Source organism: Hydra vulgaris, chromosome 03 (genome assembly GCF_038396675.1).
Source record: "Hydra vulgaris chromosome 03, alternate assembly HydraT2T_AEP".
In the NCBI taxonomy this organism is placed as follows: Eukaryota; Metazoa; Cnidaria; class Hydrozoa; order Anthoathecata; family Hydridae; genus Hydra; species Hydra vulgaris.
This window is the reverse complement of record NC_088922.1, coordinates 23,507,501-23,533,027: the sequence shown is the minus strand read 5'-3', so window position 1 is coordinate 23,533,027 and position 25,527 is coordinate 23,507,501. Positions and strand designations below refer to the sequence as shown.

The 25,527-nt window shown below is 27.2% G+C and overlaps 1 protein-coding gene across 1 annotated transcript in view; it reads right to left on the bottom strand.

Annotated features, from left to right (window-relative positions):
- The window catches only part of LOC101234483 (rapamycin-insensitive companion of mTOR), a 123,802-nt gene that overhangs the window by 44,503 nt on the left and 53,772 nt on the right, over positions 1-25,527 (bottom strand). Inside the window, exons 22-28 of the mRNA XM_065792697.1 lie at positions 22,123-22,185; positions 21,886-22,034; positions 16,382-16,505; positions 16,163-16,261; positions 16,007-16,075; positions 5,265-5,341; positions 4,794-4,872 (exon numbers count right to left, since the gene is read on the bottom strand). Coding sequence (XP_065648769.1) covers positions 4,794-4,872; positions 5,265-5,341; positions 16,007-16,075; positions 16,163-16,261; positions 16,382-16,505; positions 21,886-22,034; positions 22,123-22,185 — 660 coding nt within the window. The remainder of the gene's footprint in view (positions 1-4,793; positions 4,873-5,264; positions 5,342-16,006; positions 16,076-16,162; positions 16,262-16,381; positions 16,506-21,885; positions 22,035-22,122; positions 22,186-25,527) is intronic.

Genomic DNA, 25,527 nt, shown 5'->3' with positions numbered 1-25,527 from the left:
AATAATTTAGATCTTCCTATATTTATGAACGGTGATGTACTCGATGAGTCATCTACCCTTCATCTTTTAGGATTAACTCTTACTTCCAATCTTTCTTGGAAACCGTATATCAAATCCATTGCAAAATTAGCATTTGCTTAGGTTGCATCTCTTTATTGAACTCAACACTTTCTTACTATGGATTCTATTCTTTATCTCTATAAATCACAAATCCATCTTTGTATGGAATACTATTGCCATATATGGGGCAGATCTTCTAATGATGCCCTTTCTCTTTTAGACAAGGTGCAAAAACCTATTGTAAAGATAGTTGAACCTGCTCTTGCAGCCAACCTATTGTTACAACCTTTACAGCCAAAACTATTATCACATCGTCGTAACATTACTTCTCTTTCTCTTTTCTACAAATACTATAATGGGCACTGCTCTAAAGAGCTAGTGTCTCTTGTGCCATATACCAAAATTCATTTTCATATTACTCGTCATTCAATTAAGTCTCATCCTTTTTCTGTGACTGTTCCTAAGCGCTCTAAAAACTCCTATTCGTCTAGTTTTTTTCCTTGAACATCAGTTTTTTGGAATTTGCTTCCTTCATCTTGTTTTCTTGATTCATATAATTTGCAATCTTTTAAGTTGTCTGTCGATCGTTATCTTGCTCTACAAACTCCATCTTTTCTCTTCCAGTAACTTCCAAATCTTATAATGGTTCCTTGCAGCCTTGTTGAAAGCAAAGATGTTAAAAAAAATAAAATAAAATAAAATTACAAAGTAAAATTTTATATTACACTGAAGTGAAAGTAAAATTAATAGAATAAAACAATAAATTTTTATTTTAACCAATATATATATATATATATATATATATATATATATATATATATATATATATATATATATATATATATATATATATATATATATATATATATATAATTTAAGTGACATCTTTAATAGTATGTGTAATAATATTATAAGCATTAAAACATCATATACGGTATCATACTATTTATTTCTTTTTTAAGTAATATTTCGGCTCATATAGTGAGAGCCATTATCAAACTAATAAAACCGTTTTATTAGTTTGATAATAGCTCTCACTATATGAGCCGAAATATTACTTAAAAAATAAATAAATAGTATGATACCGTATATGATGTTTTAATGTTTATAATATATATATATATATATGTGTGTGTGTGTATATATATATCAGACTTGGACAGAAATGGCGTGCAATCGCACTCTGTAAATGACCACGCTAATAGTTTTTTTTTTTACAACTTGACCACGGCTAATTTGATGTTTTAACAATTTAAATCTAATAGAAAAAAGTGTTTCTTTATAAATAACTTTTAATCGTTGATCTTTTCTGAAGTTTTTATTTTACGCAAAGACTTAAAATAAAAACATAAAATTAATTATAATGACTGATTAAATAAACGCATTTTGTGTAAAGTAATAAAAAAAGTTATACATAATTCTTTTTTTTTTTGTAGGCATGTATTTTTTATGATAAATTTAAACGTTTGAAACTATTTTTCCATGTCTTCCTAAAAATCTTTTGAACAATTATTTTTTGAAAAAATTTTTTTATGAATAAACTTCTTTATTTTATGAATAAGTTCAAAACTTTTTGTGATGACTTCCTTAGAAATTGTGTAGGAATATTTTATATGAATTATACAAGAATATAAAATAACTTTATTTAATTATATAAGCATGTATTTTGTAGATTAATGGAAAAGTTTTAAAGCATTTTGTAATGTTGATATGATTAATTTTTATAAATAGTCTTACGATTTTTTAAAATCTTCTAATTTACCATTTTATGCAAAAAAAAAAAAAAATTTTTTAAATTTTAATTATGATAGAAATAAATGAATTTAAATCTTTTTTAATAACTTTTAAATTCGTTACGTGAAACGCTTATTAGTAAAGTTACAAATTGCTTGTAATGCTCAAATTAAAATTAAATTGCTTTCTATTTTTAAGAATAAAAAAGCTTAAAAACTTTTTTTTAACTTCACTTACTAATTAGAGCATGAAATTATTAAAAATTACTATTTTAAAAAGATAACATTTTTTTTGAACAATTTTTTATTGCAACTTTTTTGAAAAAATGTTTATACAATTAAAAAATATTATATAAAACACTTTTTAATAAATTTGATAAAATTTGTTCATTTATTAAACAAAACGATTAATATTAATTTGTTACTTAATTCAAAAGTGTTTTGCGTAACTTTAATAAAACGTGCAAGAAGACAAGTTTTAGTAATATATTTCAAATGCAATTAAAAACGTAACAAAAAGTTTTGCTTCGAGTTTAAGTAAAAAAAGTAGTTTAAGTAAAAGTTTTTTTTATTTTTATTTTATGTATTTATTTTTGCTTTTCTTTATTATTATTACTATTATTTTCATAGTTCAAGTTGAGCTTAGCGTTTCTATTTTCAGTACGTTTCTGAAATGTTTAAATCATCAAATCATATAAACAATGGTGGTCAAGTTGTCAAAAAAAAAAATCAAATAAAAAAATCATTAAAAAATAAATTCTTTTACTAACAAGTCCGTTAAGTTCTTAACAAGTCCATAAACTCAATTCTAAAACAATGCAGCAATTTTCTAAAAGCTTTCCAGTAAAATTCTGAAAAAGTGTATATTTATCATATTATTATAAAACGCTTTTATTATAATATGATATTTTATTATATTATTATGTAATCATATGTAGATATTAATCTTCTTTGATTGGTTTTTTATCTTAAAAATTTTCTTTACAGATAATATAAATATATCTATATACATAGGTGGATTAAGTGTTTATAAACTTATTAAACTTTTATCAATTGATTAATAAAATTAACTGCAAAAAAAATAATCATACACTTACAAAATGATTAATTATTTTTGCTTAAATAAAGCAAATTAAACAACTAAACTTGCATGTAAAATTTAAAATAGTTTATGAATTCTTTTTTATTCTAGAAACAAAATATAGTTTTGGAATAAAATGACATTAGGAAAACAATATTTGTCTATACATGATTGTTTGTATACACACTGATATACAATGATTTTTTGTTGTAGTTGATATGAAAAATAAAGAAGAAGTTCATACGAAAAATAAAGAAAAATCTTATTTTCAGACCCAAAAAGAAACTAGAATTCCTTTTACAACAGTGTCCTCAATTGCTAAGAAACATAGTTTAATTGGAACTATTGTTAGTGTAGCTAACAGAGGATGAAAACGCAAGTCTACCAATGTTATTGATAGCAATATAATCATAAATCTATTATATTATATACAATCATAAAAAAATATATTTTGTTTCAGTTAAACTTGCTTTTAAAGTTCAAGAAGACCACAACATCACAGTGTGGCTACAAGATCACAGTGTGACCACAACACCACAGAGTGACCACAACATCACAATGACACCTCTAACAATTAGAAGTTGTATCAGAGAACAAGGTTGTAAAGGTTGAGCAGTTTCAAAAAAAGTTCTCTTAACTGCAAAACAAATGAAATCGGAGTTTGTAAAGAAGTACAAAAAAATGCAGATATCATATTGGAAAAACAAGTCAAACACACATTGGATCCACAGACTTTCTGGATCTCTAATGAGTTCCAGAAAATTTGTGGAAAATAAGGTGAAGGTTTTAAACTGAGTTGTAAAGCATGCAGGAGGAAACGTAATGATTTAACATTTGAAATTGATACTTTTCTGATGATAAAATGGATGCTTTATTGTATTGTGATATTTTCAAAGACAACTTGCAACCTTTTACTACAAAATCAAAAATGGGAAACAATTTCATATTCCGGTTAGATAACAAATTGCTACGAAAACAAAGCTATACTTTAATACAAATAACTTTAATGTTTTGGAACAGCCATTTCAGCCCAGATTGGGATCAAATGCATTTGATCATATACAAATACATTAATTCTAGATTTCCAAATACAAATTAAAATGCAAATATATACAATTGCTATTTTCCAAATACAAAGTACACAATACACAAGTATTTGTATTTTAGGTTAAGAAATGTACAAAGATTTTTTCAAGACAATACTGATAGAAGAATTAAAACAATTCTTTAACAAATATCACTTAATAAATAAATAAAAACAAATTTTTAAATTATTTAGTGTAAAAATGAAAAAAACAAAACAATGAATCTATTTTTTTCCCCCAAAAAAACATCGGTCAACCTAGTTTATAGAGTTACGAATACATTTTAATTAAATACAAATGTAAATATTTAAGAAATTTTTTAATCAAATACAATGCAAATACAAATATAACAATTTAACCTATTATTACCAAATAAAAATACAATTACGTATTTGACCTCAACCCAGTCAGGAAATCATATAGAACATTTGTGGTATATTTTAAACAGAAAATTGCCAACCAAGCATTTAGGTACAAAGAGGACTTGAAAAAAACTATATAAAAAGCCTAAAACATAATATAACAACAGAAAAGACCCCATTTGATCAACTCAATGCCAAATTATATAGCTAAGCTCATCAAGTCAAAAGGAGGAAAACTTGATAATAACTTATAAGTATATGCATATATTTTAATATAATTCATAAATAGTAATATATGTATACAACAATTTTTTATAATTCACTTAAACATTTTAAATCAATTAGGTTTACTATAAAAAATAACATTATGTTAATTCTAAAAAACACAAAAATAAAATAATTCATAATGTTTCATATATCATTATTTCATTGTTGGACATGTTCTCACACAATATACTTAACAGTAACTTACTGTAACCCATGATCTAACCATAGTGTCAAGATAATTTTTCTCTTTTAAATATTCAAATCCAATAACCTCAGAGACATAACTAGAAAAAGCAAAAAAAAAAGTTTAGTAAAAAAAGATTTAACGATAGCTTAAATAAATGCAAAATAAGTTCTAACAACAAAAGTTTTATCATATAAAACACAACTATTTTATCCTTTCATATCCTATCATATTATATCCAATTTCATATACTATCATATCCTTTGTTTTTATTGCACCTTAATGTGTATGATTGCACATAATATTGCAAAGAATTATAAAAAACATCAACAACATACATCCCTCAGAAATATTGAACTAAGTAACACTATATGACTTGAGCATGAAACTAAACAACATTATATATACTATTATGATATGTTTAAATAAAAAAATAAACAAACTAATTTATTAAAGCAAAAAAAATGTTAATTAGCATCTAAAATATCATACCGTGAAAACAGCCTAACTCCTTGTCCTCCTAAATGCATTAAACAAGGTTTTATTTCCACAAGCTTCCTTAGATTTGCCTATTTTAAAAATTAAAAAAAAAATGTATTCACTATATATATATATACATATATATATATATATATATATATATATATATATATATATATATATATATATATATATATATATATATATATATATATATATATATATATATATATATATATATATATATATATATATATATAAATATATACGTATGTCCGAAGTTTTCATTCAGCATGAAATAAGTGAACTTTATATATAAAACAAATTTTTAAAATTTTTTTCTTTAAAACCATATTTATTAAATCAGTAAATGTTTCAACTTACGCGAGTAGGTGTCATGTTTGGCACCATTACAATTTGACTGCCTAGTCAAAACGCAATGGCGCCAAACATATACATAAAATACAATATACATAAAAAAAAAGCTATACATATATACTATACAATGTCAAATATAGTTAAATATAGTTAAACAGAGAGTCAATTTAACATGATCAATCTGTTTGTTCATATTTGGCTTTTGCCATTTTATATACATATTTTTGAGTTCAAATTTATTGGAAGAATCAAATATAGAAAAACATTTATGGTTATATGTAACATTGGAAATTTAGTTAGCATGGATATGCTTAAGTATATGCCAATTTTTTCCTCTTCGATAGTGCTCATTCATTTATGTCTTTAGATGGAGAATTGTCTCAAATGACTGAGCGCTATGTAAATATGTATAATACAGTCGTATGACAATTTATTATGGCCACCCAATAAATTTTAACATACCTTGCTTATCTTTTGTTTTCTTGGCATTATAGTTCAAAATTATATAATTTAATTTATTTGGATGCATACATAATAGTTATAAGTTGACAAAATTATTTAAAATTTTATGCTGGTGTAAACACTGTCATTTTTGACAGCCATTTTGTGTGACGCCATCTTGAGACCGCTATTCTTACAGTGCACGTGGTGAATACTCTCTGTTAGTTTTGGTATATTTTTCAAAGTTATCATTAAAGTAAGTACTCAAATCAACTAATATTACTTTAAGAATATTACATTACATAAATTAACATGAAAATATTTTTATTTCACTCAGTATTTTGTGATTAAAATTATTTTAAGTAATAATAGAAATTTTCGTACTAAAATTGGTTATTTTTTTAGAAATGGGCAAAAAAAAGGACTTATCTCTAGAAAAAAAAAGTGAAATCCAAGCACTTCTTACAAATACTGGTTTTCCCCAAAGAGGAATCGCCAGAAGATGTAATGTTTTTTAGAGTGTCAGTGCAGAATATCCAAAAAAAAATTGTGAAAACCTGACTCCAAAAAGGACTGGGAACTGTGGTAAAAAAAGAATTCTTACTCCACGAGGTGAAAGAATTCTTACCAAAATAGTATTGGAAGATAGGCTAGCATCAAATGATGATATCACTGAGAAGTTGGAGAGCTCTGGTATTAAGATGTCCAAGAGAACGGTTCAGCGCCGTCTACACAATCTTGGCTACAGCTCAAGACGTCCAGCTTAAAAGCCAAAATTAACGCCAAAAATGATGGAGAAGCGATTAGAATGGGCAAAAAAATATAGAAATTGGACTGAAGACGATCGGAAAACGGTATAACAGATTATTTTATTAAATAATACTTTAAATTTTTTAGATAATCCATGCATTGTGGTCAATGAACCATCGTATAATATTTTTAGGTTTGCTTTAGTGATGAGAGCACGTTCCAAGTCTTATCAAAAAAAGCACAATACGTGAAAAGGAAGGTTGGAGAGAAATATTTAAGTAGCTGTATTATTCAAACCATCAAACATCCAACCTCGGTGATGATTTGGTTGGTCATTTGTGGGAAAGGAATGGGAAGGCTGTACATTGTTCAAGGGATAATGAACCAGGTGCAGTATAAAAATGTCCTGGAACAAAGATTGTTACCCCAATTGACGGAATGGTTTGGTCCAGAGGAAAACAAAACATTCATGCAAGATGAAGCACCATGCCATACGGCTAAGTCTATCAAAATCTTTTTGAAAGATAAAAATATTCCTTTGTTAGACTGGCCAGGAAATTCGCCGGATCTCAATCCTATAGAGAATGTTTGGGAGCTATTAAAAAAGGAGGTGGCCAAGGAAAATATTACAAACAAGGTGGTTCTAATAGAAAGTATTATAAAACATTGGAACCACAATGCAAGATTGCGGGAAATGGCAGAAAACTGCATAAAAAGCATGCCTAAAAGGGTACAGGCAGTAATCGATGCAAAAGGGGGGGTTACAAAATATTGATTGTAACTAAGATATTATATGAATATTTTTTATTAAAGTGTATTTATTCTTATAAAATGGTAATTTTTTATTAACACACAACCTGATTTTTTATTAGAATACGTCTTTGGTAGATAAAATTGTAAAAACTGATGGAAAATCACAATTTTTCTAGAGTTTCTAGAAAAAATGTAGGTGGCCATAATAAATTGTCATACGACTGTATATATATATACATACAATATATATATATAATATATATATATATATATATATATATATATATATATATATATATATATATATATATGTATATATATATATATATTTATATATATATATATATATATATATATATATATATATATATATATATATATATATATATATATATATATATACAATATATATAATATATATACATAATATATAATATATAATATATACATATATATATATATATAAATATATATATATATATATATATATATGTATATAAATATATATATATATATATATATATATATATATATAATATATATATATATATATATATATATATATATATATATATACAGTATCGGACAAAACGAGTGCAACCAAATAATGCTAATTTAGTTTCTTTATATAAAAGTGCTGCATTTTTTCAATTTAGAGAAATAACTATATAACTGTTTAGAGACAAAGTTCTTCAAGTTTTATTCATCACAAAGTTCATTAATTGTACACGAAAATTTATAAATTAATCAAAAGTATTAAAAAAAGTTGACTTCCTTCTGGACAAAACAAGTGCAACTCGACAAAATGTTGACCAAGCTTAATTTCGCTATCAACATTTCGTGGCGAATCCTTTATTGTTGATCACAGCCTTGCATCTTTGAGGCATAGATTCGATCAGGTGATCAATAAAACTTTGTGGAATCGCTGCCCAGGCCTTTTGGATTTGTTCAAACAGTTGATCCTTATTACGAACACCTTCACAATTAATTCTGCGGTTGACGATCTCCCACAGGTTCTCGATAGGGTTGAGATCCGGAGATTGAGGCAGCCAATCCATCACCGATAGATGGTTGTCTTGAAACCACAGCTTGACTACGTTTGCAGTGTTTTTCGGATCGTTGTCTTGCTGAAAAACCCATTTTATTGGCATATTCCATTCAGCATGAGGTAACATAACATCTTTCAGGATATTTTTATATATGAAACGATCCATTATTCCATCGTTTTGATATATTGGACCTAGACCGTTAGCAGAAAAACACCCCCAGACCATTACATTGCCTCCACCATGCTTCACGGTCTTATGGCAGTAACATAAATCGAGGCGTTTTCCGGCCGGTCGACGTACACGGCAAATGACATCACTCCCAATGATGTTGAACTTCGATTCATCACTGAACAGGACAGTTCGCAATTTCTGCACATTCCAGTCAATATGAGATGTAGCAAACAAGAGTCTTTTCTTCCGGTTTTTTAGTGAAATCAGCGGTTTCTTTGTAGGGCGTCGAGAAAACGATCCGGCTTCAACAGCACGTTGTCTGATTGTTCGGTCCGATACAGGCAGCTCTAATTGCTTTTGTATCTTGACTGATGATATCCAGGGATCCTTCTTAACGGATCTGATGATCAAAGAATCCTCTCTAGAAGTGATGGAACGCGGTCTTCCACCTTTGTTATCTGCTGCCAACTTCCCTGTAAAATGATATTTGGAACATAGTCTTGATACGATCCATTTTTTCACGCGATTCAAGGCTTACCGTGTTACATTTACCTTGTGATGATACAATAATGCTCTGTGGAACACAACGTCTTGGTTGGATGTGGACTGTATTGATGTAATGAAACACTAGTTGTATTTCACTTCTTGTATTGATGTTCTTTGACAAAATACTTTGATAAAACTCACTGATTGACTTCCATATGCTGACTGAATTACATGTCGATTTACATGTCTCTTATATAGTAAAATGAACCTGTGTGAACCTGTTCTGGAAGATTCTAGATGCTTCTTTTCGATGCTTCTGGATGCGTCTGGATGCTTCTGAATGTTTCTGGATACTTCTGGATGCTACTGGATGCTTCCAGATGCTTCTTCTGGAAACTTCTGGAAGCTTCTGCATGCTTCTGGAAACTTCTGGATACTTCCTTTAATTATTAAAAAACTTCCGTGACGTTGACACGAACCAAACTTAAGAAAATGAAACAAACCAAAAAAGTTGCACTTGTTTTGTCCGCTACAAAATGGCACTTGTCAACGAAATTCTGCCTGTGTGCTGTCACCTGTCAGCTGATAAATCATGTCATGGCATGCTATGACTCCAGACTCCTGAACTGTTTGCTGTGGTAGTATAGTTTGTTTCGTTTTTAAGACATGTAAAATTAGGAACACTTTTTAGCATTGTTCAATGTTGGTTGCAAATGTTTTGTCCAATACTGTATATATATATATATATATATATATATATATATATATATATATATATATATATATATATATATATATATTTCAAAAATTTAATTGATTCATCTACAATTTAAATAAAAGGTTAGTATTTGGAATTTAAATACTCAGTGTAGTTAAAGAGAGATCCGAACGATTTGCATTTCTTAAAAACATTTCTTAAAAACAAAAATTTACATTTTTAAACTTCAATTTTTTGTTTTTTCTGCTTATTTTTGACTATTACTGTCATATATTTTTAAAAAGAAGAATTTAAACTTTTCTTATATAGTTTATTATATTTTTATAAATCTTTTTTTAACCAAAGCATCAAGGGAAACTTATAGATAATAAAATCACAGAATATTTGTAAACAAAATAAAACAACAAGCTTCGTGATTTAAAAATAAAAAATAAACCAATCAAAATGCACACTAATTAAAACAGCATTTTTTGAAAACGAAAGGACCTAAACGCTATATTTTTCTCCTATATATCTACCTACTATCTGGTCATTCCATAAAGTTTAAATTCTAGCATCTTAACTTTTTCCATAATGGCGGGCTAAAGTTGATATTTTTGATTTAAAATTGAGATTTTTGGTGATTTTAAAAAGCTTAATCTTAAAAACTAGTTCAAAAATTATTACAAATCAAATTGCCTGTTGATCTACACATGGTGAATAAATATTGAAAAAAAAAATCAGTTGATTAAAGAGATGCATTCAAAAGTTATAGGTCATCAAAATGAGTCGGATCAAGATTTTCTTATAATTGATCTGTGATGCAAACCATCTGTTACCTAAGATGGCACTTTTTTTTTTCTTCATAAAATTTCATATACGTATCAATCAAAGAGTGTTAATAAAAACCAAAATAATTTATGGGCACTTATTTCTAATCCCAAAAGATAGTCTCTAAAAGTCAGGTAAATTTTTCATTAAAAAATCTGAAGTTAACAAAATAAATAAATGCAATTAATTAAATGTTATTTGTTATAAAATAATAATTAAAAAATAGTAATGCTTATAGCCTTATAATCCCGATAAAAACTTATTACTCCCCCCTCCCCCCCTCCCTCCTTTATAACAATTTTTTTTAAATGAAAGACAAAACGTTTTTCAATTTGTAAATTGTAGTGATGAAAAAAATTTAAAAACGTTTTAAATACAAACATATTACACTAAATATTTGAAGAGACTTGTTTATAAATAACTTTAGAATATTTGTTTATATATAACTTCAAATTTCAGTTGAAAATTTTTTTTAACTATTTAGACAATAAAATTTTTTTAAGACAATAAATAAAATTGATAAAATTTACAAAAAATTAAATTTCTCAAATAATAAAATAATCTCATTGATTTCTTTCAAGTCAACATTATAAAATCTTACTGTTAGATTGGACCTTACATACATTGGACTTTACACAAAATATGCATCAGGGGTACCCAACAGAGGTCATCTCTGCATGACCACACCAATTTGTTACATAAAGAAGACTTTTTTATAAATCTAATATGAAGATCTTGATGCTCTTCTGAAGTAATAAGAATATTTCCTGAATACCATTAAGCATCATAAATGCAGGCCTATTCACCTGGTGTGTAACTTGAAATTTTATTATTAAAAATTCTGTGAGTAGAAAAATCCACATTAGTCCAAATACTATCAAATGAAACTCTTCTTATTTTTATTGAGGTAAGTGACATTAGTATAAAACTGTGGCAGTTTCATGTTCCAGGTATTGTAGAAGAGGAATGGTATCTCTCTTCCAAATTGAAGTTTGTAATATGTGTTTCTATTAAAACTTTGTCAACAAAAATAAATAATATTCCTTTGACGCGTTGAATAGGTGTGTCAATAGGATCATTAGATGACTGTACACTGGCTCATGTAACAAGACATTTTACCATTCCACCAACTCCATCACAAGGACTTTTACCATGTGATGTTGCAAAAAAGCACCACTCTGCAGTATTACCAAAACCGCGTTTATGGTAGCATAAGTTGATAATAATTTTGTAAATTTTTATATTTTGATGCAGCTCCATCACTAAAATTGATAATGTGCTCAAATGCTTGTAATTGTTTAAGTTTATCAATAACATTATTGATAAAATAATGAACAGCATTTGCTCCATGTTTCAGATGATCTGATATAACAAAATAACTTTGACTAGTTTTTCACCTTTTTAAAATAAACAACAAAGGGGTGCAAAGTTGCCTGGCTGTTATTCAGTGAAAACCTTGCACTGTATTCTGTATTAGCAAACTATAGTTTTCTGCAAAGTCAAGAAAAACTAAAGCTTGTTTTCTTATTATTTATTGTATATTTTATTATATTATTATATATAACAATATTGTATATTTTATTATACTATTACATATAATAATATTGTATATTTTATTATATTATGTTTTAAATTAGTTTTCAAATGTTGGAAGTAGGTGGCTTGACTTTTTGATATAAAATGATGCTCTCATAAATTATCTAACTGTAAATAAACCATTTTAATAAATTCATCTAAAGGTAAAGTTGCTGGTGCTAAAGTACATTGAAAATTTGATTTTTGCCATTGATAAAAATTAACTTAACTAATTTCATATCATTAAACAAAGTTTCAAGGTAATCTAACAAAACCTCTTTTCCAGGACATTTATCACAGCTATGCATCATACAATCTCTGTTTTCAATTCTACAAACCATTAATTTCAATAAGCTTTTGTAAACAACAATTCCAGGAATTTTCTGTATGAGGAGCTTTACATTTCGTTGGTACTAGCAAACACAAACTGCATGCAGACCAAAAGCTCCACCCACAAGAATGCATTACTTGGGCCTTAGCTAACAAAATTTTGAAAATCCAATCTTAAGATAATTATGTTTCTTTTTTAACTCAATATGAAGCTCTTTCATATTGACTAGAAGAAGTTGTTTTTGGATGTGTTACTTTATATCATCTACTCTAACTGTAACAAACTCTTTCTTTCCTGGTCAAACTCTAGAATATTCATCGCATTGATAGAACTGAACAACCTCTGTAATTATATTTTTGCTAATTTTCTACCCGATTTTGGAGAAAGTTTTGACAGTATTCCACTCTTTTTTCTTAATTTTCTGGCTTGTACTACAGATCTTTTTGAAGTCAAAAAATACTTCTGAGTTTTCTCAATTGACCAACTGTTTGAAGTGAGAGTAAGAAGTGTAATTTTTTTTGGATTTTGACAATGTTTTGTCAAATTTTAACTTGATTTGAATCATAATATTGTCTAAATCTTTGTTTGTTTTTTTCAAACATTTTTTTGAAGGTGGTTCAATTTCACCAAGTACAGCTATTTCTAAACCTAGCACATTGGCAACAGCCTTTTGTTTAAGAGCTCATACATTATCAATTTTAGGCTTTCCATATGCAACTCTATTTTAAAGTTTTTTGACCAGGTATTAAACCAAAATCTTTGGCATGTGAAAGACTGATTACTCTAAAGGAATCTACAAAGTAAAGATAATAATTATTAAATATTGTTTCACATTTATTTATTATTATTAAGGTATTTGTATTTAATTAAGGTATTAGTTTAGTAGTATTGAGACTTACTTTTCACTTTTTTTGCATGCTTATTAAAATGATTACAACAATACCTTCGATGTTCATTCTCATACTTCAACAAGTAAAACTTTCTTGTGATAGTTACAAATAAAATCTATGGGATTTACTTTGCTTCTCAAAGAAAGAAGCTCTTGGTTTAATCGAGACAGTTCTTGGTAATATTTACTTTTTTTAGAATTGTTAAACTTGATAAGATAGCACTGTTCATTAGCATACTACTTATAATTAATTAGTTCTAAAATACAACAACTTCTTTAGTTTTATTATTAGTTTTTAGATTGACAGACTCGTATTGTAAAATTAAATGAAACAATAACTTGACTTTCAAAAATAAATGATTTTATGGCAAATTTACCTGACCTTTAGAGACTATCTTTTGGGATTATAAATAAGTGCATATTAATATTTTTGGTTTTTATTAACACTTTTTGATTGATGGTATAAGAAATTTTATGAAAAAAAAAAGTGCCATCTTAGGTAACAGATGCTTTGCATCACAGATCAATTTTAAGGAAATCTTGATCTGACTCATTTTGATGACCAATAACTTTTGAATGCATCTCTTTAATCAATTGATTTTTTTTTCAATATTTATTCACCATGTGTAGATCAACAGGCAACAGATTAAGCTCTTGAAAATCACAAAAAATTTCAATCTTAAGTCAAAAATATCAACTTTAGCTCGCCATTATGGAAAAAGTTAAGATGACAGAATTTATATTTTTTGTTTTTTTAAAAGTATCCATAGCATACTTGCTATCTTAAAATAATTGAAGTATAAAACCAACTTTAAAAGTTATTAGCTGTTAAAAATGATGAAAAAAACCTTTTTTTGTAGAGTGAAATTTCATGCAAAATAGCCCACTACTTAAATAGCATTTTCTCAAGAAAGATTAGATATTGATCTAAAATTTTCAAAGCATACTTTTCTCATATACATGTACAAAATCAACAAATTTCAATAAAATCTGAGATGGTTCATAAGGAACCTCATAAAAATTTGCTTCACTTGGCATGGAATGACCCTATAGCATATTTATGTAACAATTTAATACCATGTTTTTGTTACATTATTTAAATATGAATTTTCAGAAAAAGAAGAAAAAAATAAAGAATAATGAAAGAAAAGATTGCTGCCCTGTACCAAACCCTCAGTTGATATAGCAGCACTCCACTGCATGTCAGGCTATTTGTCAGTTGATGTATGTACTGAAGCCCCCGGCAGCAGGCTATTTTAGTATGATGTCAGACTGCTAACCTAAACCAGCAGTTTAAGATATATATATATATATATATATATATATATACAAATGTAATTTTGCTGTGTGTTCATATTCAGCTAGAGTGCTTGATGAATGATATCAGAGCTACATAACTTTTTGACGATATTAAATAAAAATAACTACATGATTTTTACTACTAAAAATTTCATGAAACTTTTAGTAGTAAAAATCATGTAGTTATTTTTATTTAGTCTCGTCAAAAAATTAACTAATTATATATAAGCTATTCTAGAAAAAAATTTGGGCGGCAGTTTTCCCTTGTCTCGGAGAAATTTAGCAAAAAATTGGCGTTTTATCAATATTTGCCATAAAAAACGTTAAAAAAAAAGTCCTCAAATTTTAATTTGGGCGGAGCCCAAATATAATTGATGCTGTCAAAAACGGTCCAGAATAGCCCCCGCATATATATATATATATACATATTTATATGTGTGAGAAGAGAGAGCTTTAGCTCTCACTTACACTCCCCTAAAATAGTTTTTAGAAGCAATATACGGCTCTCGCAAATGTATAATTTTTTCTCGTATAAGCATAATTATCATTGAAACTAAAATGAAAAACATTAGGTCATTTAAAAAAAAAAAAAATTAACTAATTGCATAATAAACTGCAATGCTTTTTAAAAGAAAGGGTTATTGATAATTTTTTCATGGGGCAATAAATGATGCTTGTTATATATATGCCGGTACACAAGGAAATGCACAAGTCAAAAAACATCATTTTGAGATAATGAACAAATAAGTTCTTGCACAATAGTTAAAATAATAAGTTTTTGTGTAATAATCGAAAAATCCTAATAACTCATTAATAATTGATTTATTAAATTTGTGTAGTATATCAAACAATAGAGAATTTAAAATACAAAATAGTGCTATAAATAACTCCATACTGCCAAAAATGGATTGCATTTTCCTTGTATACCGACAATATATTCTTGTAACATTAACGTTACAAACAAATACTTGTAAGGGTGGTGCTACAGCATCAGAATGTAACACCATTGGGATAATAAATAGTGAATAAATATACTATGGACCTGATAAAGAATCTTCATAAAGATTGATTTTAAAACATTGTTATTATTTATAGTTAACATACCGTGTTTTCGCATACTTCTTCTAAAACACTGAATGCTGCTTCAACTACCTCAGGATCATAGTCATAAAGCTACAATATTAAATGACAACTATAAACCAATATATTAACAGAAAAAAAAGCAAAAAAAAAGCAAAAAAAAAGACTAAATTTTTTTACCTGAAAGGATAACCTTTCAATACCCCAATTATTAAAATCTGCCGAAGTACCAGCTGACAATAACACCCTCATAAACTTTGTGGCAAATAATCTTGATGACTGAATTTATAAGAATCAAAACACATATACAAAATAAAGACAATAAGTTAAGTGTAAATACATATAGACTGTTATAACTGTTAAAAGTTATGAACAAAAATTAGATTTTAAAAAACTTACAGTGCTTCGACCAATTAAAACTTTTGTGAGGATAATTTTTGAAATAGTATCTTGGTAGTTCAAGCTTGATATAACTAATTTGATCAAATACTCTCGAGAATGCATTGAGCAAATTTCAAAAAGGCTGCAAATATATATATATATTTCAGATCGCTAAAAACTTAACTTTTAAAAAAAAATCTATAGTAAAAATTAAAACTTGAAAACAAAACAAACTATAAAGGTACTAAGTCTTAAATTTAAAAAAAGTCTTAACATAAATTAAAAAACGTGTAAATAAAAACTTGCAAAAAAGTACTTCTAATTAATATCAATTCAGTGGATAACTGAAACAGTTTAAGATACAATTAGAAAAAGTTTTTACTTAGAAAGTCTAAACAAAACTAATAGCACTAAAAAGTTTGACCCAAACAATGTGACTCTAAGTGACTCTAAAATTAGACCCAAGCTAAGCAAAATAAAATGAAGCAAAGGCCAACTTTGGTTTTGGGGGAAAGATTTAATGTTGATAAATCATAATAATTAAAACAATTGTCAAAAAAGAGATCAAAAACCAAACTTATTAAAAACATATATCCTGCTAAGACTTTACAACTAACCATGCAACTTTACTTTTTTTTCTTTCTTATATTTATTTTAAAGCTTATTTAATTCACTATAAGTTTATTTACTTTTTTTAGATAATTAATAAAAATTAAGAAAAAAATGATATCCAAGAAAGAAGAGATAAGAAAACAGATTTATATTTAAATAATAAATTGGAAGTTAAAAGGTTCACAGTCACTTTAATGCTAAACTAATACCAAGAAGTGTTACCTATGATATAATCAAATGTACTGAAAATGATACTGGATACAAATAAGTGCAAGGAAGAGGTCATGTGGCCAAAACCATGACCTCTAAAAGTGATCAAGCATCTGAAAACCATATTTCACCACAGTGATCGGGTTTCAATACTGCAAGCCAATCAAAAATTTGGATGCAGTCATTTACATATCATTGAAACACTTGCCAAGTGACTGACTGAGATCAAAACTTATACAAAACAAGGTATACCTGATTGACAAGAGAACTAGAATAAGAGAATCAAGACCAGCATTGATCATCTTTATTGTGATTTTCAAGGAAAATTTTGTTTTAAAGTCTTACCTCATGCTGTCGCACTCAGCAAAAAACAGGAACAGCAGCTACTGCTCAAGTGACAGAGACAAGACTCAACCAAGCATTTAATATTGCAAAATGTGCAAGTTTGAACGCAAGCGGCTTGCCTGGCTGGCTGTTTCTAACAAAAGTATTTTTAAGCTAATTTTGGTCCTCAGCAGCCTTGCAGTCAACAAAGTGATCTATGAATTGGATTGCATTAAGGAAAAATTAGTGCCATTCATCAATGCTCATCATGCTGATAGTAATTATATATTTAGGTCAGACCTGGCCTCATTGCATTTCGCCAAAATGGTGACCGACTGCTATGAGGCCTATAACATCAATTTTGTCCAAAAAGTGCCAGCCATACTGAAGTGTTGCCCAATCGAAATTTTGGGCTATTTCCAAAGGCAAAGTGTATGAAGGTAACTGGCAAGTAATAAACGTGTAGCATCAACAAACCAGAATAAAGCTTTATCTGAAAATATTGATCTTAACTTTGTATCTTCACTTTTTGGGTCAACTGTTCTTAGAGTAAGCAGTTGACCCAAAAAGTGTAAGTAACACAGTTGAATCCCGTTAACTTAGACCCTGGATAAGTCGGACTTTTACTTACTGTAAAATCATCCGCTTAAGTCATACCCTGGTTAAGTTGGACCATTCACTAACTTGTACTATTTTTTCAGGTCCCTTTGGCAAAAAACTTCGCTTAACTAGGACTTTTATTTTGAATTGCATATAAGTGCATATAATAACAAAACTTCCAATACTTCAATAAAAATTCCAAACTTTAAACGCTTGAAAATAAAATACTTTTGCGTCAAATATAATTAAACATAGCTAAACATTTTCACGGAGACCTTTTGATTCAGTTAAGCTTCGATTAAATTTTATTTGTTAATAACTATTACATTAAAAATACAAAAATATCAATTAAAATTCAAAACTTAGAACGCTCAAAAATTAATTAATTTTTGTGTCAAGCATAATTTAACGAACTAAACATTTTCACTGATATCTTCAATTTGGTTATACTTCAATCAAGTTTTATTTACTAAAAATGTCAAAGGTTGCTAAAAAGAAGCTATCAAGTAGAACTATAACAGAAAAATACAAAATACTAGAAAAACTCGACAAAGGAGAATCATCTGTATCTATATCAAAGAAATATGGCATTCCAAAGCAGACATCGTCTAGATGGTCGAAAGAAAAAAATGCAATATATTCAGAAGTCAAAAAAAAATAAAACTTTTGCGAAAAGAGTGCAAATGCGTGTCTCCCTAAATGAGGATTTGGATAAAGCATGTTATATGTGGCTTTTAAACACCTGACACCAAAACATTCCAGTGTCTGGAACCATTTTCAAAGTCAAAGCTTTGCATTTTTCAAAAGAACTTGGTTGTGACAACTTTCAAGCATCCAATGGATGGTTAGATAGATAAAAAACAACAATGTATTGTTTAAAACAATATCAGGCATTTTATCATTTTATTTTTTCATTGATATTTGCATTTTTTTCGGTCATTTGTCTAAAAAATAATAAGCATTGAACTCTCATTTCTATTCCATCGCTCATAAACCAATGTATACAAATATCATATTTGCTACGCCACTGGTTAATAAAATGAAAAATATATTTTTCAATTAATTTAAAAGGGTTTTTGCAATTAACAAAAAAAACACTACTTGGTTTTAAATGAGCTTTGTATGTTTATTGGCAATTCTTGCACGTATTGTTGACCATAGCAGAACAGCAAGATCCACACAAGCAATCATCACAGGATTAGCAACGCATCTATAATTGTCATTGAGCTGTAATTTTATATCCAAAAAAAAATGTTGCAAGCTTGACATTTTTTAGAACTCAAAGAACCGTCAGTTAATTTTGAAATTACGAACAAATTTTTTATTCAAATAAAATACCGTGGTGTGTACCCAATATGAAAATGTCAAAAATTACTGGTAAATTTACAGGTAAAGTTACCAGTAAATTTTACATTTGGTAAAAGTAAATTACCGGTAAATTTTACATTCAAAATTTTACTAATTTTTTAAGAAATAGTAGTTAATTTTCAAAAATTATTAATTTTTTTTTTGTAAATATATTTAATATAGTGATTCTTAATAATACTAAGATTAAATTTGATCATTTATTTTAATAACTTGTATATTTTAGATTTCAATAGTATGCATTTATTCAAATTGTTGTTTTGCTAAAGAATTATTTCAGCAGGTTGCATATAAACATTATTTCAGTGAGAGAGAAGATATATATATATATCTTCTCTCTCACTGAAATAATGTTTATATGCAATATATAGATTTATATACATACATATCTATATATATATATATATATATATATATATATATATATATATATATATATATATATATATATATATATATATATATATATATATATATATATATATATATATAGCGTATATATATAGCGTATATATATGTATATATATAGCGTATATATATGTGTATATATATATATATATATATATATATATATATATATATATATATATATATATATATACGCTATATATATATACGCTATATATATATATACGCTATATATATATGTATATAAGCAAATATTTACTAGTTATGCTTATCTTTATAGCATACAGCTTTTTTCAGAAAAAGAAGAAAAAAATGAAGAATAATAATAGAAAAAATTGTGGTAGCAAAACTTAAGTCGCAACTTAAATTGCTAGTTAGATAAACACTCTGATGCCACACTGAAATAGCCTGCTACCAGGGGCTTTAGTACATACATCGACTGACAGATAGCCTGACTCACAGCAGAATGCTCTACATCGACTGAGGGTTGGGGATGGGACAGCAATCTTTCTTTTATCATTCTTCATTTTTCCTTCTTTTTCTAAAAACGCGGTATGCTATAAAGATAAGCAAAAATAGTGAACAAATGCTTATCTAAACCAGCTAGAGAAGATATATATATATATATATATATATATATATATATATATATATATATATATATATATATATATATATATATATATATACACACTTCAGTTAGAAAGAAAAAAGAGAGAGTGAGAGAGATTAGGTCTGTTCTTTAATTCAGAACATATAAAAATGCAAGTTCCTATATTCCTATACTAAAAAATACTTCACTGTATTGTAAGACAATTTAAATGAAAAAGTAAATGGCATTAAACAAACTACAAAATTAAAGCAACAAATTTAAGATTCTGGAAGTCAAATAAGTAACTATTTAATTGTGCTAATTTTGGGGATGTGGAGTCCCAAAAAGAACTCTAAATTTGAAAGTCAAAAAATAATTTTTTCTTACTAGTTTTTGGTATCCAGGAGATTCAAAAATGTTTAGAAGCTTATGAACTACTTTTGTGAGAAAAAAAATGAATTTTTTAGCTTAGAGGAACAATCAAATTTTAAACCCAAACTCCTTATGTATAATAGCAGCAAGGACTCTAAGCTAAAAAACAATAAGCTCACAGTCATTAAATCTCATAAGTTTTTTATTTATTGCAGATCATAAGTTGATCAATATTTTTAGAGCTCCTGGACAGCAGAGACCAATAAAAAATTTAAAGCTGTAGTCCTTTGGGACTTTGCATCCCTAGCTAATTTCTGAGAAAGCGATACTCTTAACATGTATTTAAAAGCATTCAGTAATTCAGTAATAAGTCATAAAACATTCAGTAATAAGTCAATTTAGATTAACTTTATTGATTGTTTAATTTTATATCAATAATCTTCATGCATTTCATTCACTAGAAAAACATTGGTTTTGTTTAGCAATAATTAACAGAGTGGTGGTAACAAACTTCTCCTCAGAATCCTGCTTATTATTACCAGCATTAGAAGAGGCTCAGTACCATTACCTAGTTTATCCCGCCAGATAAACATCATAGCCATTTATACTTTACCCCCTAATTTACACCTGCTCCATACTGCAGTAAAAAAGGATTTATTACAAACAGCCAAAACCCTAACTTCACCCAAATTTGTAAAATGGAAGACATTAAGATTAAAAAGTTGTCAAAGTATTGAATACCAATAAATATAACTTTTTTTTTTAAATATAACACTGTCAATATGAAACCTGAGTTTAAAAAATTAAACCAATTTAATTCCCTAACTAGCAGCCTCATAACCTCATCACCACCTAACTAGAAGCCTCATAACCTCATTACCACTAACTAGCAGCCTCATAACCTCATCACTACCTAACTAGCAGCCTTATAACCTCATCACTACATAACCAATGCGTATATTTAGCAATATTTACAACCATATAAAAATCAATAAGATCTACAGCAATATTAAAACATATTTTGTTAAAAAATATTTACTGAGGAATTAAAGATTGTGTTTTATTAAGAGTAATCCAGCCATTCATAGTTGAAGTAAACCTCCCAATTATCAAAATATAACCAGATGAAAGAGTGTCTGTCAAACTGGATTTGCCAAAGATTCCATTTACAATGCCAGGATGGACAGCCTATTGAGAATATTAACAATAAATCAAAGAAAATTAAATAGAAAAAATAAAATGAATACAAAAAACATAAAATTAATCATTAATCAACCTCTGCTAAAGATTCAGTAATATCTTGAAGAAACTCTAACATTAGTTTTTCACCCTCTGGTTGCTAAAATAAAAAATAATTATATTAGTGCATTTTGTGTTATGTTAATTAATATATTTGTTACCAAAACAATAATCTACAAACACACCAAATAAAAACTTACTAATTTGTATAGAAAACAACTTTTAACTATTAATTAGGGATGCACCGGAATTTGGGCGGTATTAGTGTCTTTTAGATCAATTCTCTTTTGGCTGGAATTAAAAAAAAATTTTAATTTTTTTTGATGAAATGTGACACAGGCTGTGTAAGTAAATCAAAAAATCATTATCCTACAAAGCAATGAAGAACTATAGGTAAACCTAGGTAAACAATACAAATGTAATTTTATTTGAAAAAAGAGTACTGCAAATACATTTTTAAAAATTGCATTTGTATTTTTTAAGACACAAATTCCATCCGGAATTCTGGTACATCCCTACTATTAATAGTTATTTAATATCATCATGGTTAATTTTTTAATGTATTTACTTTGCTAAGAAAGAGAATACTACTAAATACCAAGAGAATACCACTATATACAAAGATAATACCACTATATACCAAGGAATACCACTACAATCAATGAGACTGCTTTTTTTTAAATTAAATTTTAAAAATATTTTCAACAGTTTTTATCCAGTGATAAAGCTATTCTGTTGTTTATTGGCTTTACCATTTTTCTTATAAATAGAATTTATAAAAAATCTCTTCGTATTGTCTACAAAAGGTGTTATTTATCTCTAGATGAACTGTTAAGTTTTGATAATAGTCCATAGATCAACTTAAGAAATTTGCATCTACTTATGATAAAAGTTTTGAAATCAATTAATTATTTAAACCCAGAATTTATGAGAAATCTATTTCCTATAAAAAATCTTCCTTTTAAACTTTGTTGCAGCAAAAAAATTATTCTACCTCCAAATAGCTCTAAATATAAGAACACATGTTGTTCTTTATATAGAGTGATCTTGGTATGGAATTCTTTAGATAACAAGACCAATGTCCGCTAATGTCTGAAGGTGTTCAAAAGTATATCAAGAATTGGTATTCAAAAAATTGTGTTTTCAAAATTTGCCATTTTCAACTTTTTTAAATCATTTTTTAGTTATTTATTTCTCTGTAATAAAAACTGTAAAAATTGTAATCAAAAATTAAAATTTTTTTTTTTTGGTACTTATGACAGTGTGTACTGTCTATAATGTTAAATGTGTTGATTTATGTGAGTGTGTACTGTTTATAATGCTAAATATGTTGTTTTATGAGAGTGCGTACTGTCTATAATGTTAAATGTGTTGATTTTAACCAGATTTATTTATTTTAAAACTATTGTATTTATCAATAGAAAATAAAATTTTTAAATGAAATTAAATTAAATTATCAGGAACAAATGACATAAAAAAAAAAAAAAGTTATAAAAAATTAAAAGATTTTAAAACAAAGAAATAATTAAAAAACAATTAAATTCTTCCAATAATACTTCAATAAACTTCTTTAATGTCTAATAACTTTTAATGTGAAATATAATGTTGCTGCTGTTTTTAATTAAAAAAATAAGTCTTGAATATGTTTGAGTTGCTTTGCATGATTTTGATTGGTTGCCTAATGGTGTCTACAACTTTGAAACTTGGCTGAATTGAGCAAAATTTAAAACCAGTAAGTATATTATTTTTGGGTGTATCAACATAAGAAATAAAGAATGTGTTGACACAAAAACATTGTGTGTGTTTAAAAATAATGATGTAGATGTGTGGGTATCAGCAATAAAAAGTCATGAACATTTTAAAAGCAAAAAAAGACAGCAGAAAACTAGAACGTGTTGATATAAAAAACTAGGAGTGTGTTGACATTAGAAAGCTGAAATTAAAATGCATGAGATTGGAGACGATGATTGGACTGATGATGCTAATAATTACAATGATTACAATAGTCACCTCAGAAAAAATTTTTTTTATATATTTTAGATTTAAATCCATGTTGCATAACAATTTTAGCAAAATTTTAAAATTACATGGTAGCAAACCCTGAAATAGAACCAGGTTCTAGAAAATGACTTACTATTTATTGCTAAAAATAATAAAATGACACAGCAGCTTATGGAATTGTAAGTTTAAAATAAGCATTTTGTGATAAACTTTCAGATATGAATGCAGTTTATGGTAATAGTACAATAGTGCAAGATTTTAAAAAAAGCATCCAAATTACATCAGCTATAATGTATTTTGGGTCCAAAGCCATTTAGAAGTTGATGACTTTGGATTCAAAATATTATATACCACAGTAAATTCATTCAAAGTAATAAAAAACTTATAAAAATTATTATATCAAAAAATTAAGTTCACATATGTAACATTAAAATAATAAAATAACAGACACAAATTATAAAAATCAAATTACCTGTTTTTATAAGCTACACTTACAGAGTAAAATGTGTCATCTCACTGTGTATAGTTAAATAATGATTTTGAATAACTATTTTATTACATCCAGGGTCAGTTCATTATATTTCAACCAATTTATAGAAAACTTTATGGGACACCATCTATGATTTTCCTAATTTTAACAAATTATTAAGTGCATTATGTAGATAGGTTAAACTTGAAATTTCAGATTTCCAAGTGCAACCATCTAGAAATTATAGCTTTATAAACACAACACTGTGGCCCTCTAAATTTATAAACACAACACTGTGGCCCTCTAAATTTATAAACACAACACTGTGGCCCTCTAAATTTATAAACACAACACTGTGGCCCTCTAAATTTACGAATGGTAAAAATAGTTTATTTTAAACTTTTTTCTTACTTTCAACAAGTGTCTCATTTTTTCTATAACTATTTTCTGGATAGATCTGTCCTGAAAAAGTGGTTTTTATTAAATTATATCATATTAGAGAAAAATTATAACCTCCTCAATTTTGAAAAAAACTGAAAATTGCTAAAAAATGAAGTTACCTGTAGTATTTTTCTATTTATCCACAAGCCTTTACAGGTAAGTTTTCTGATTAGCTACTATTGTCTGCAATAAATGGGCAAAATATTAGCAGCTTGTTGCAGTTTAGAACTCAAATATTTCTAAAAATATATTTTCCATTCGCCTAAAAAGTCCAACTTTCATTCCGTTTTGAGATGCTTGCAAATTTATCAAACATTTTGTATTGATCTTGGATTCACAGCATATAAGACACTATTGAGCCCAGCTATCTAAAAATGCAAACATTTAAAACTTATGTTCACACTAAATTCTTAGTTATAAATAAAATTTATATTTTCAATTATCAACAGTTAAATGCATTATTGGAAACCAGTGCCTCTCAAACCTACCTCATGGCCCATGTGAGGGGAGAAACCAATTATAAGTCATTTT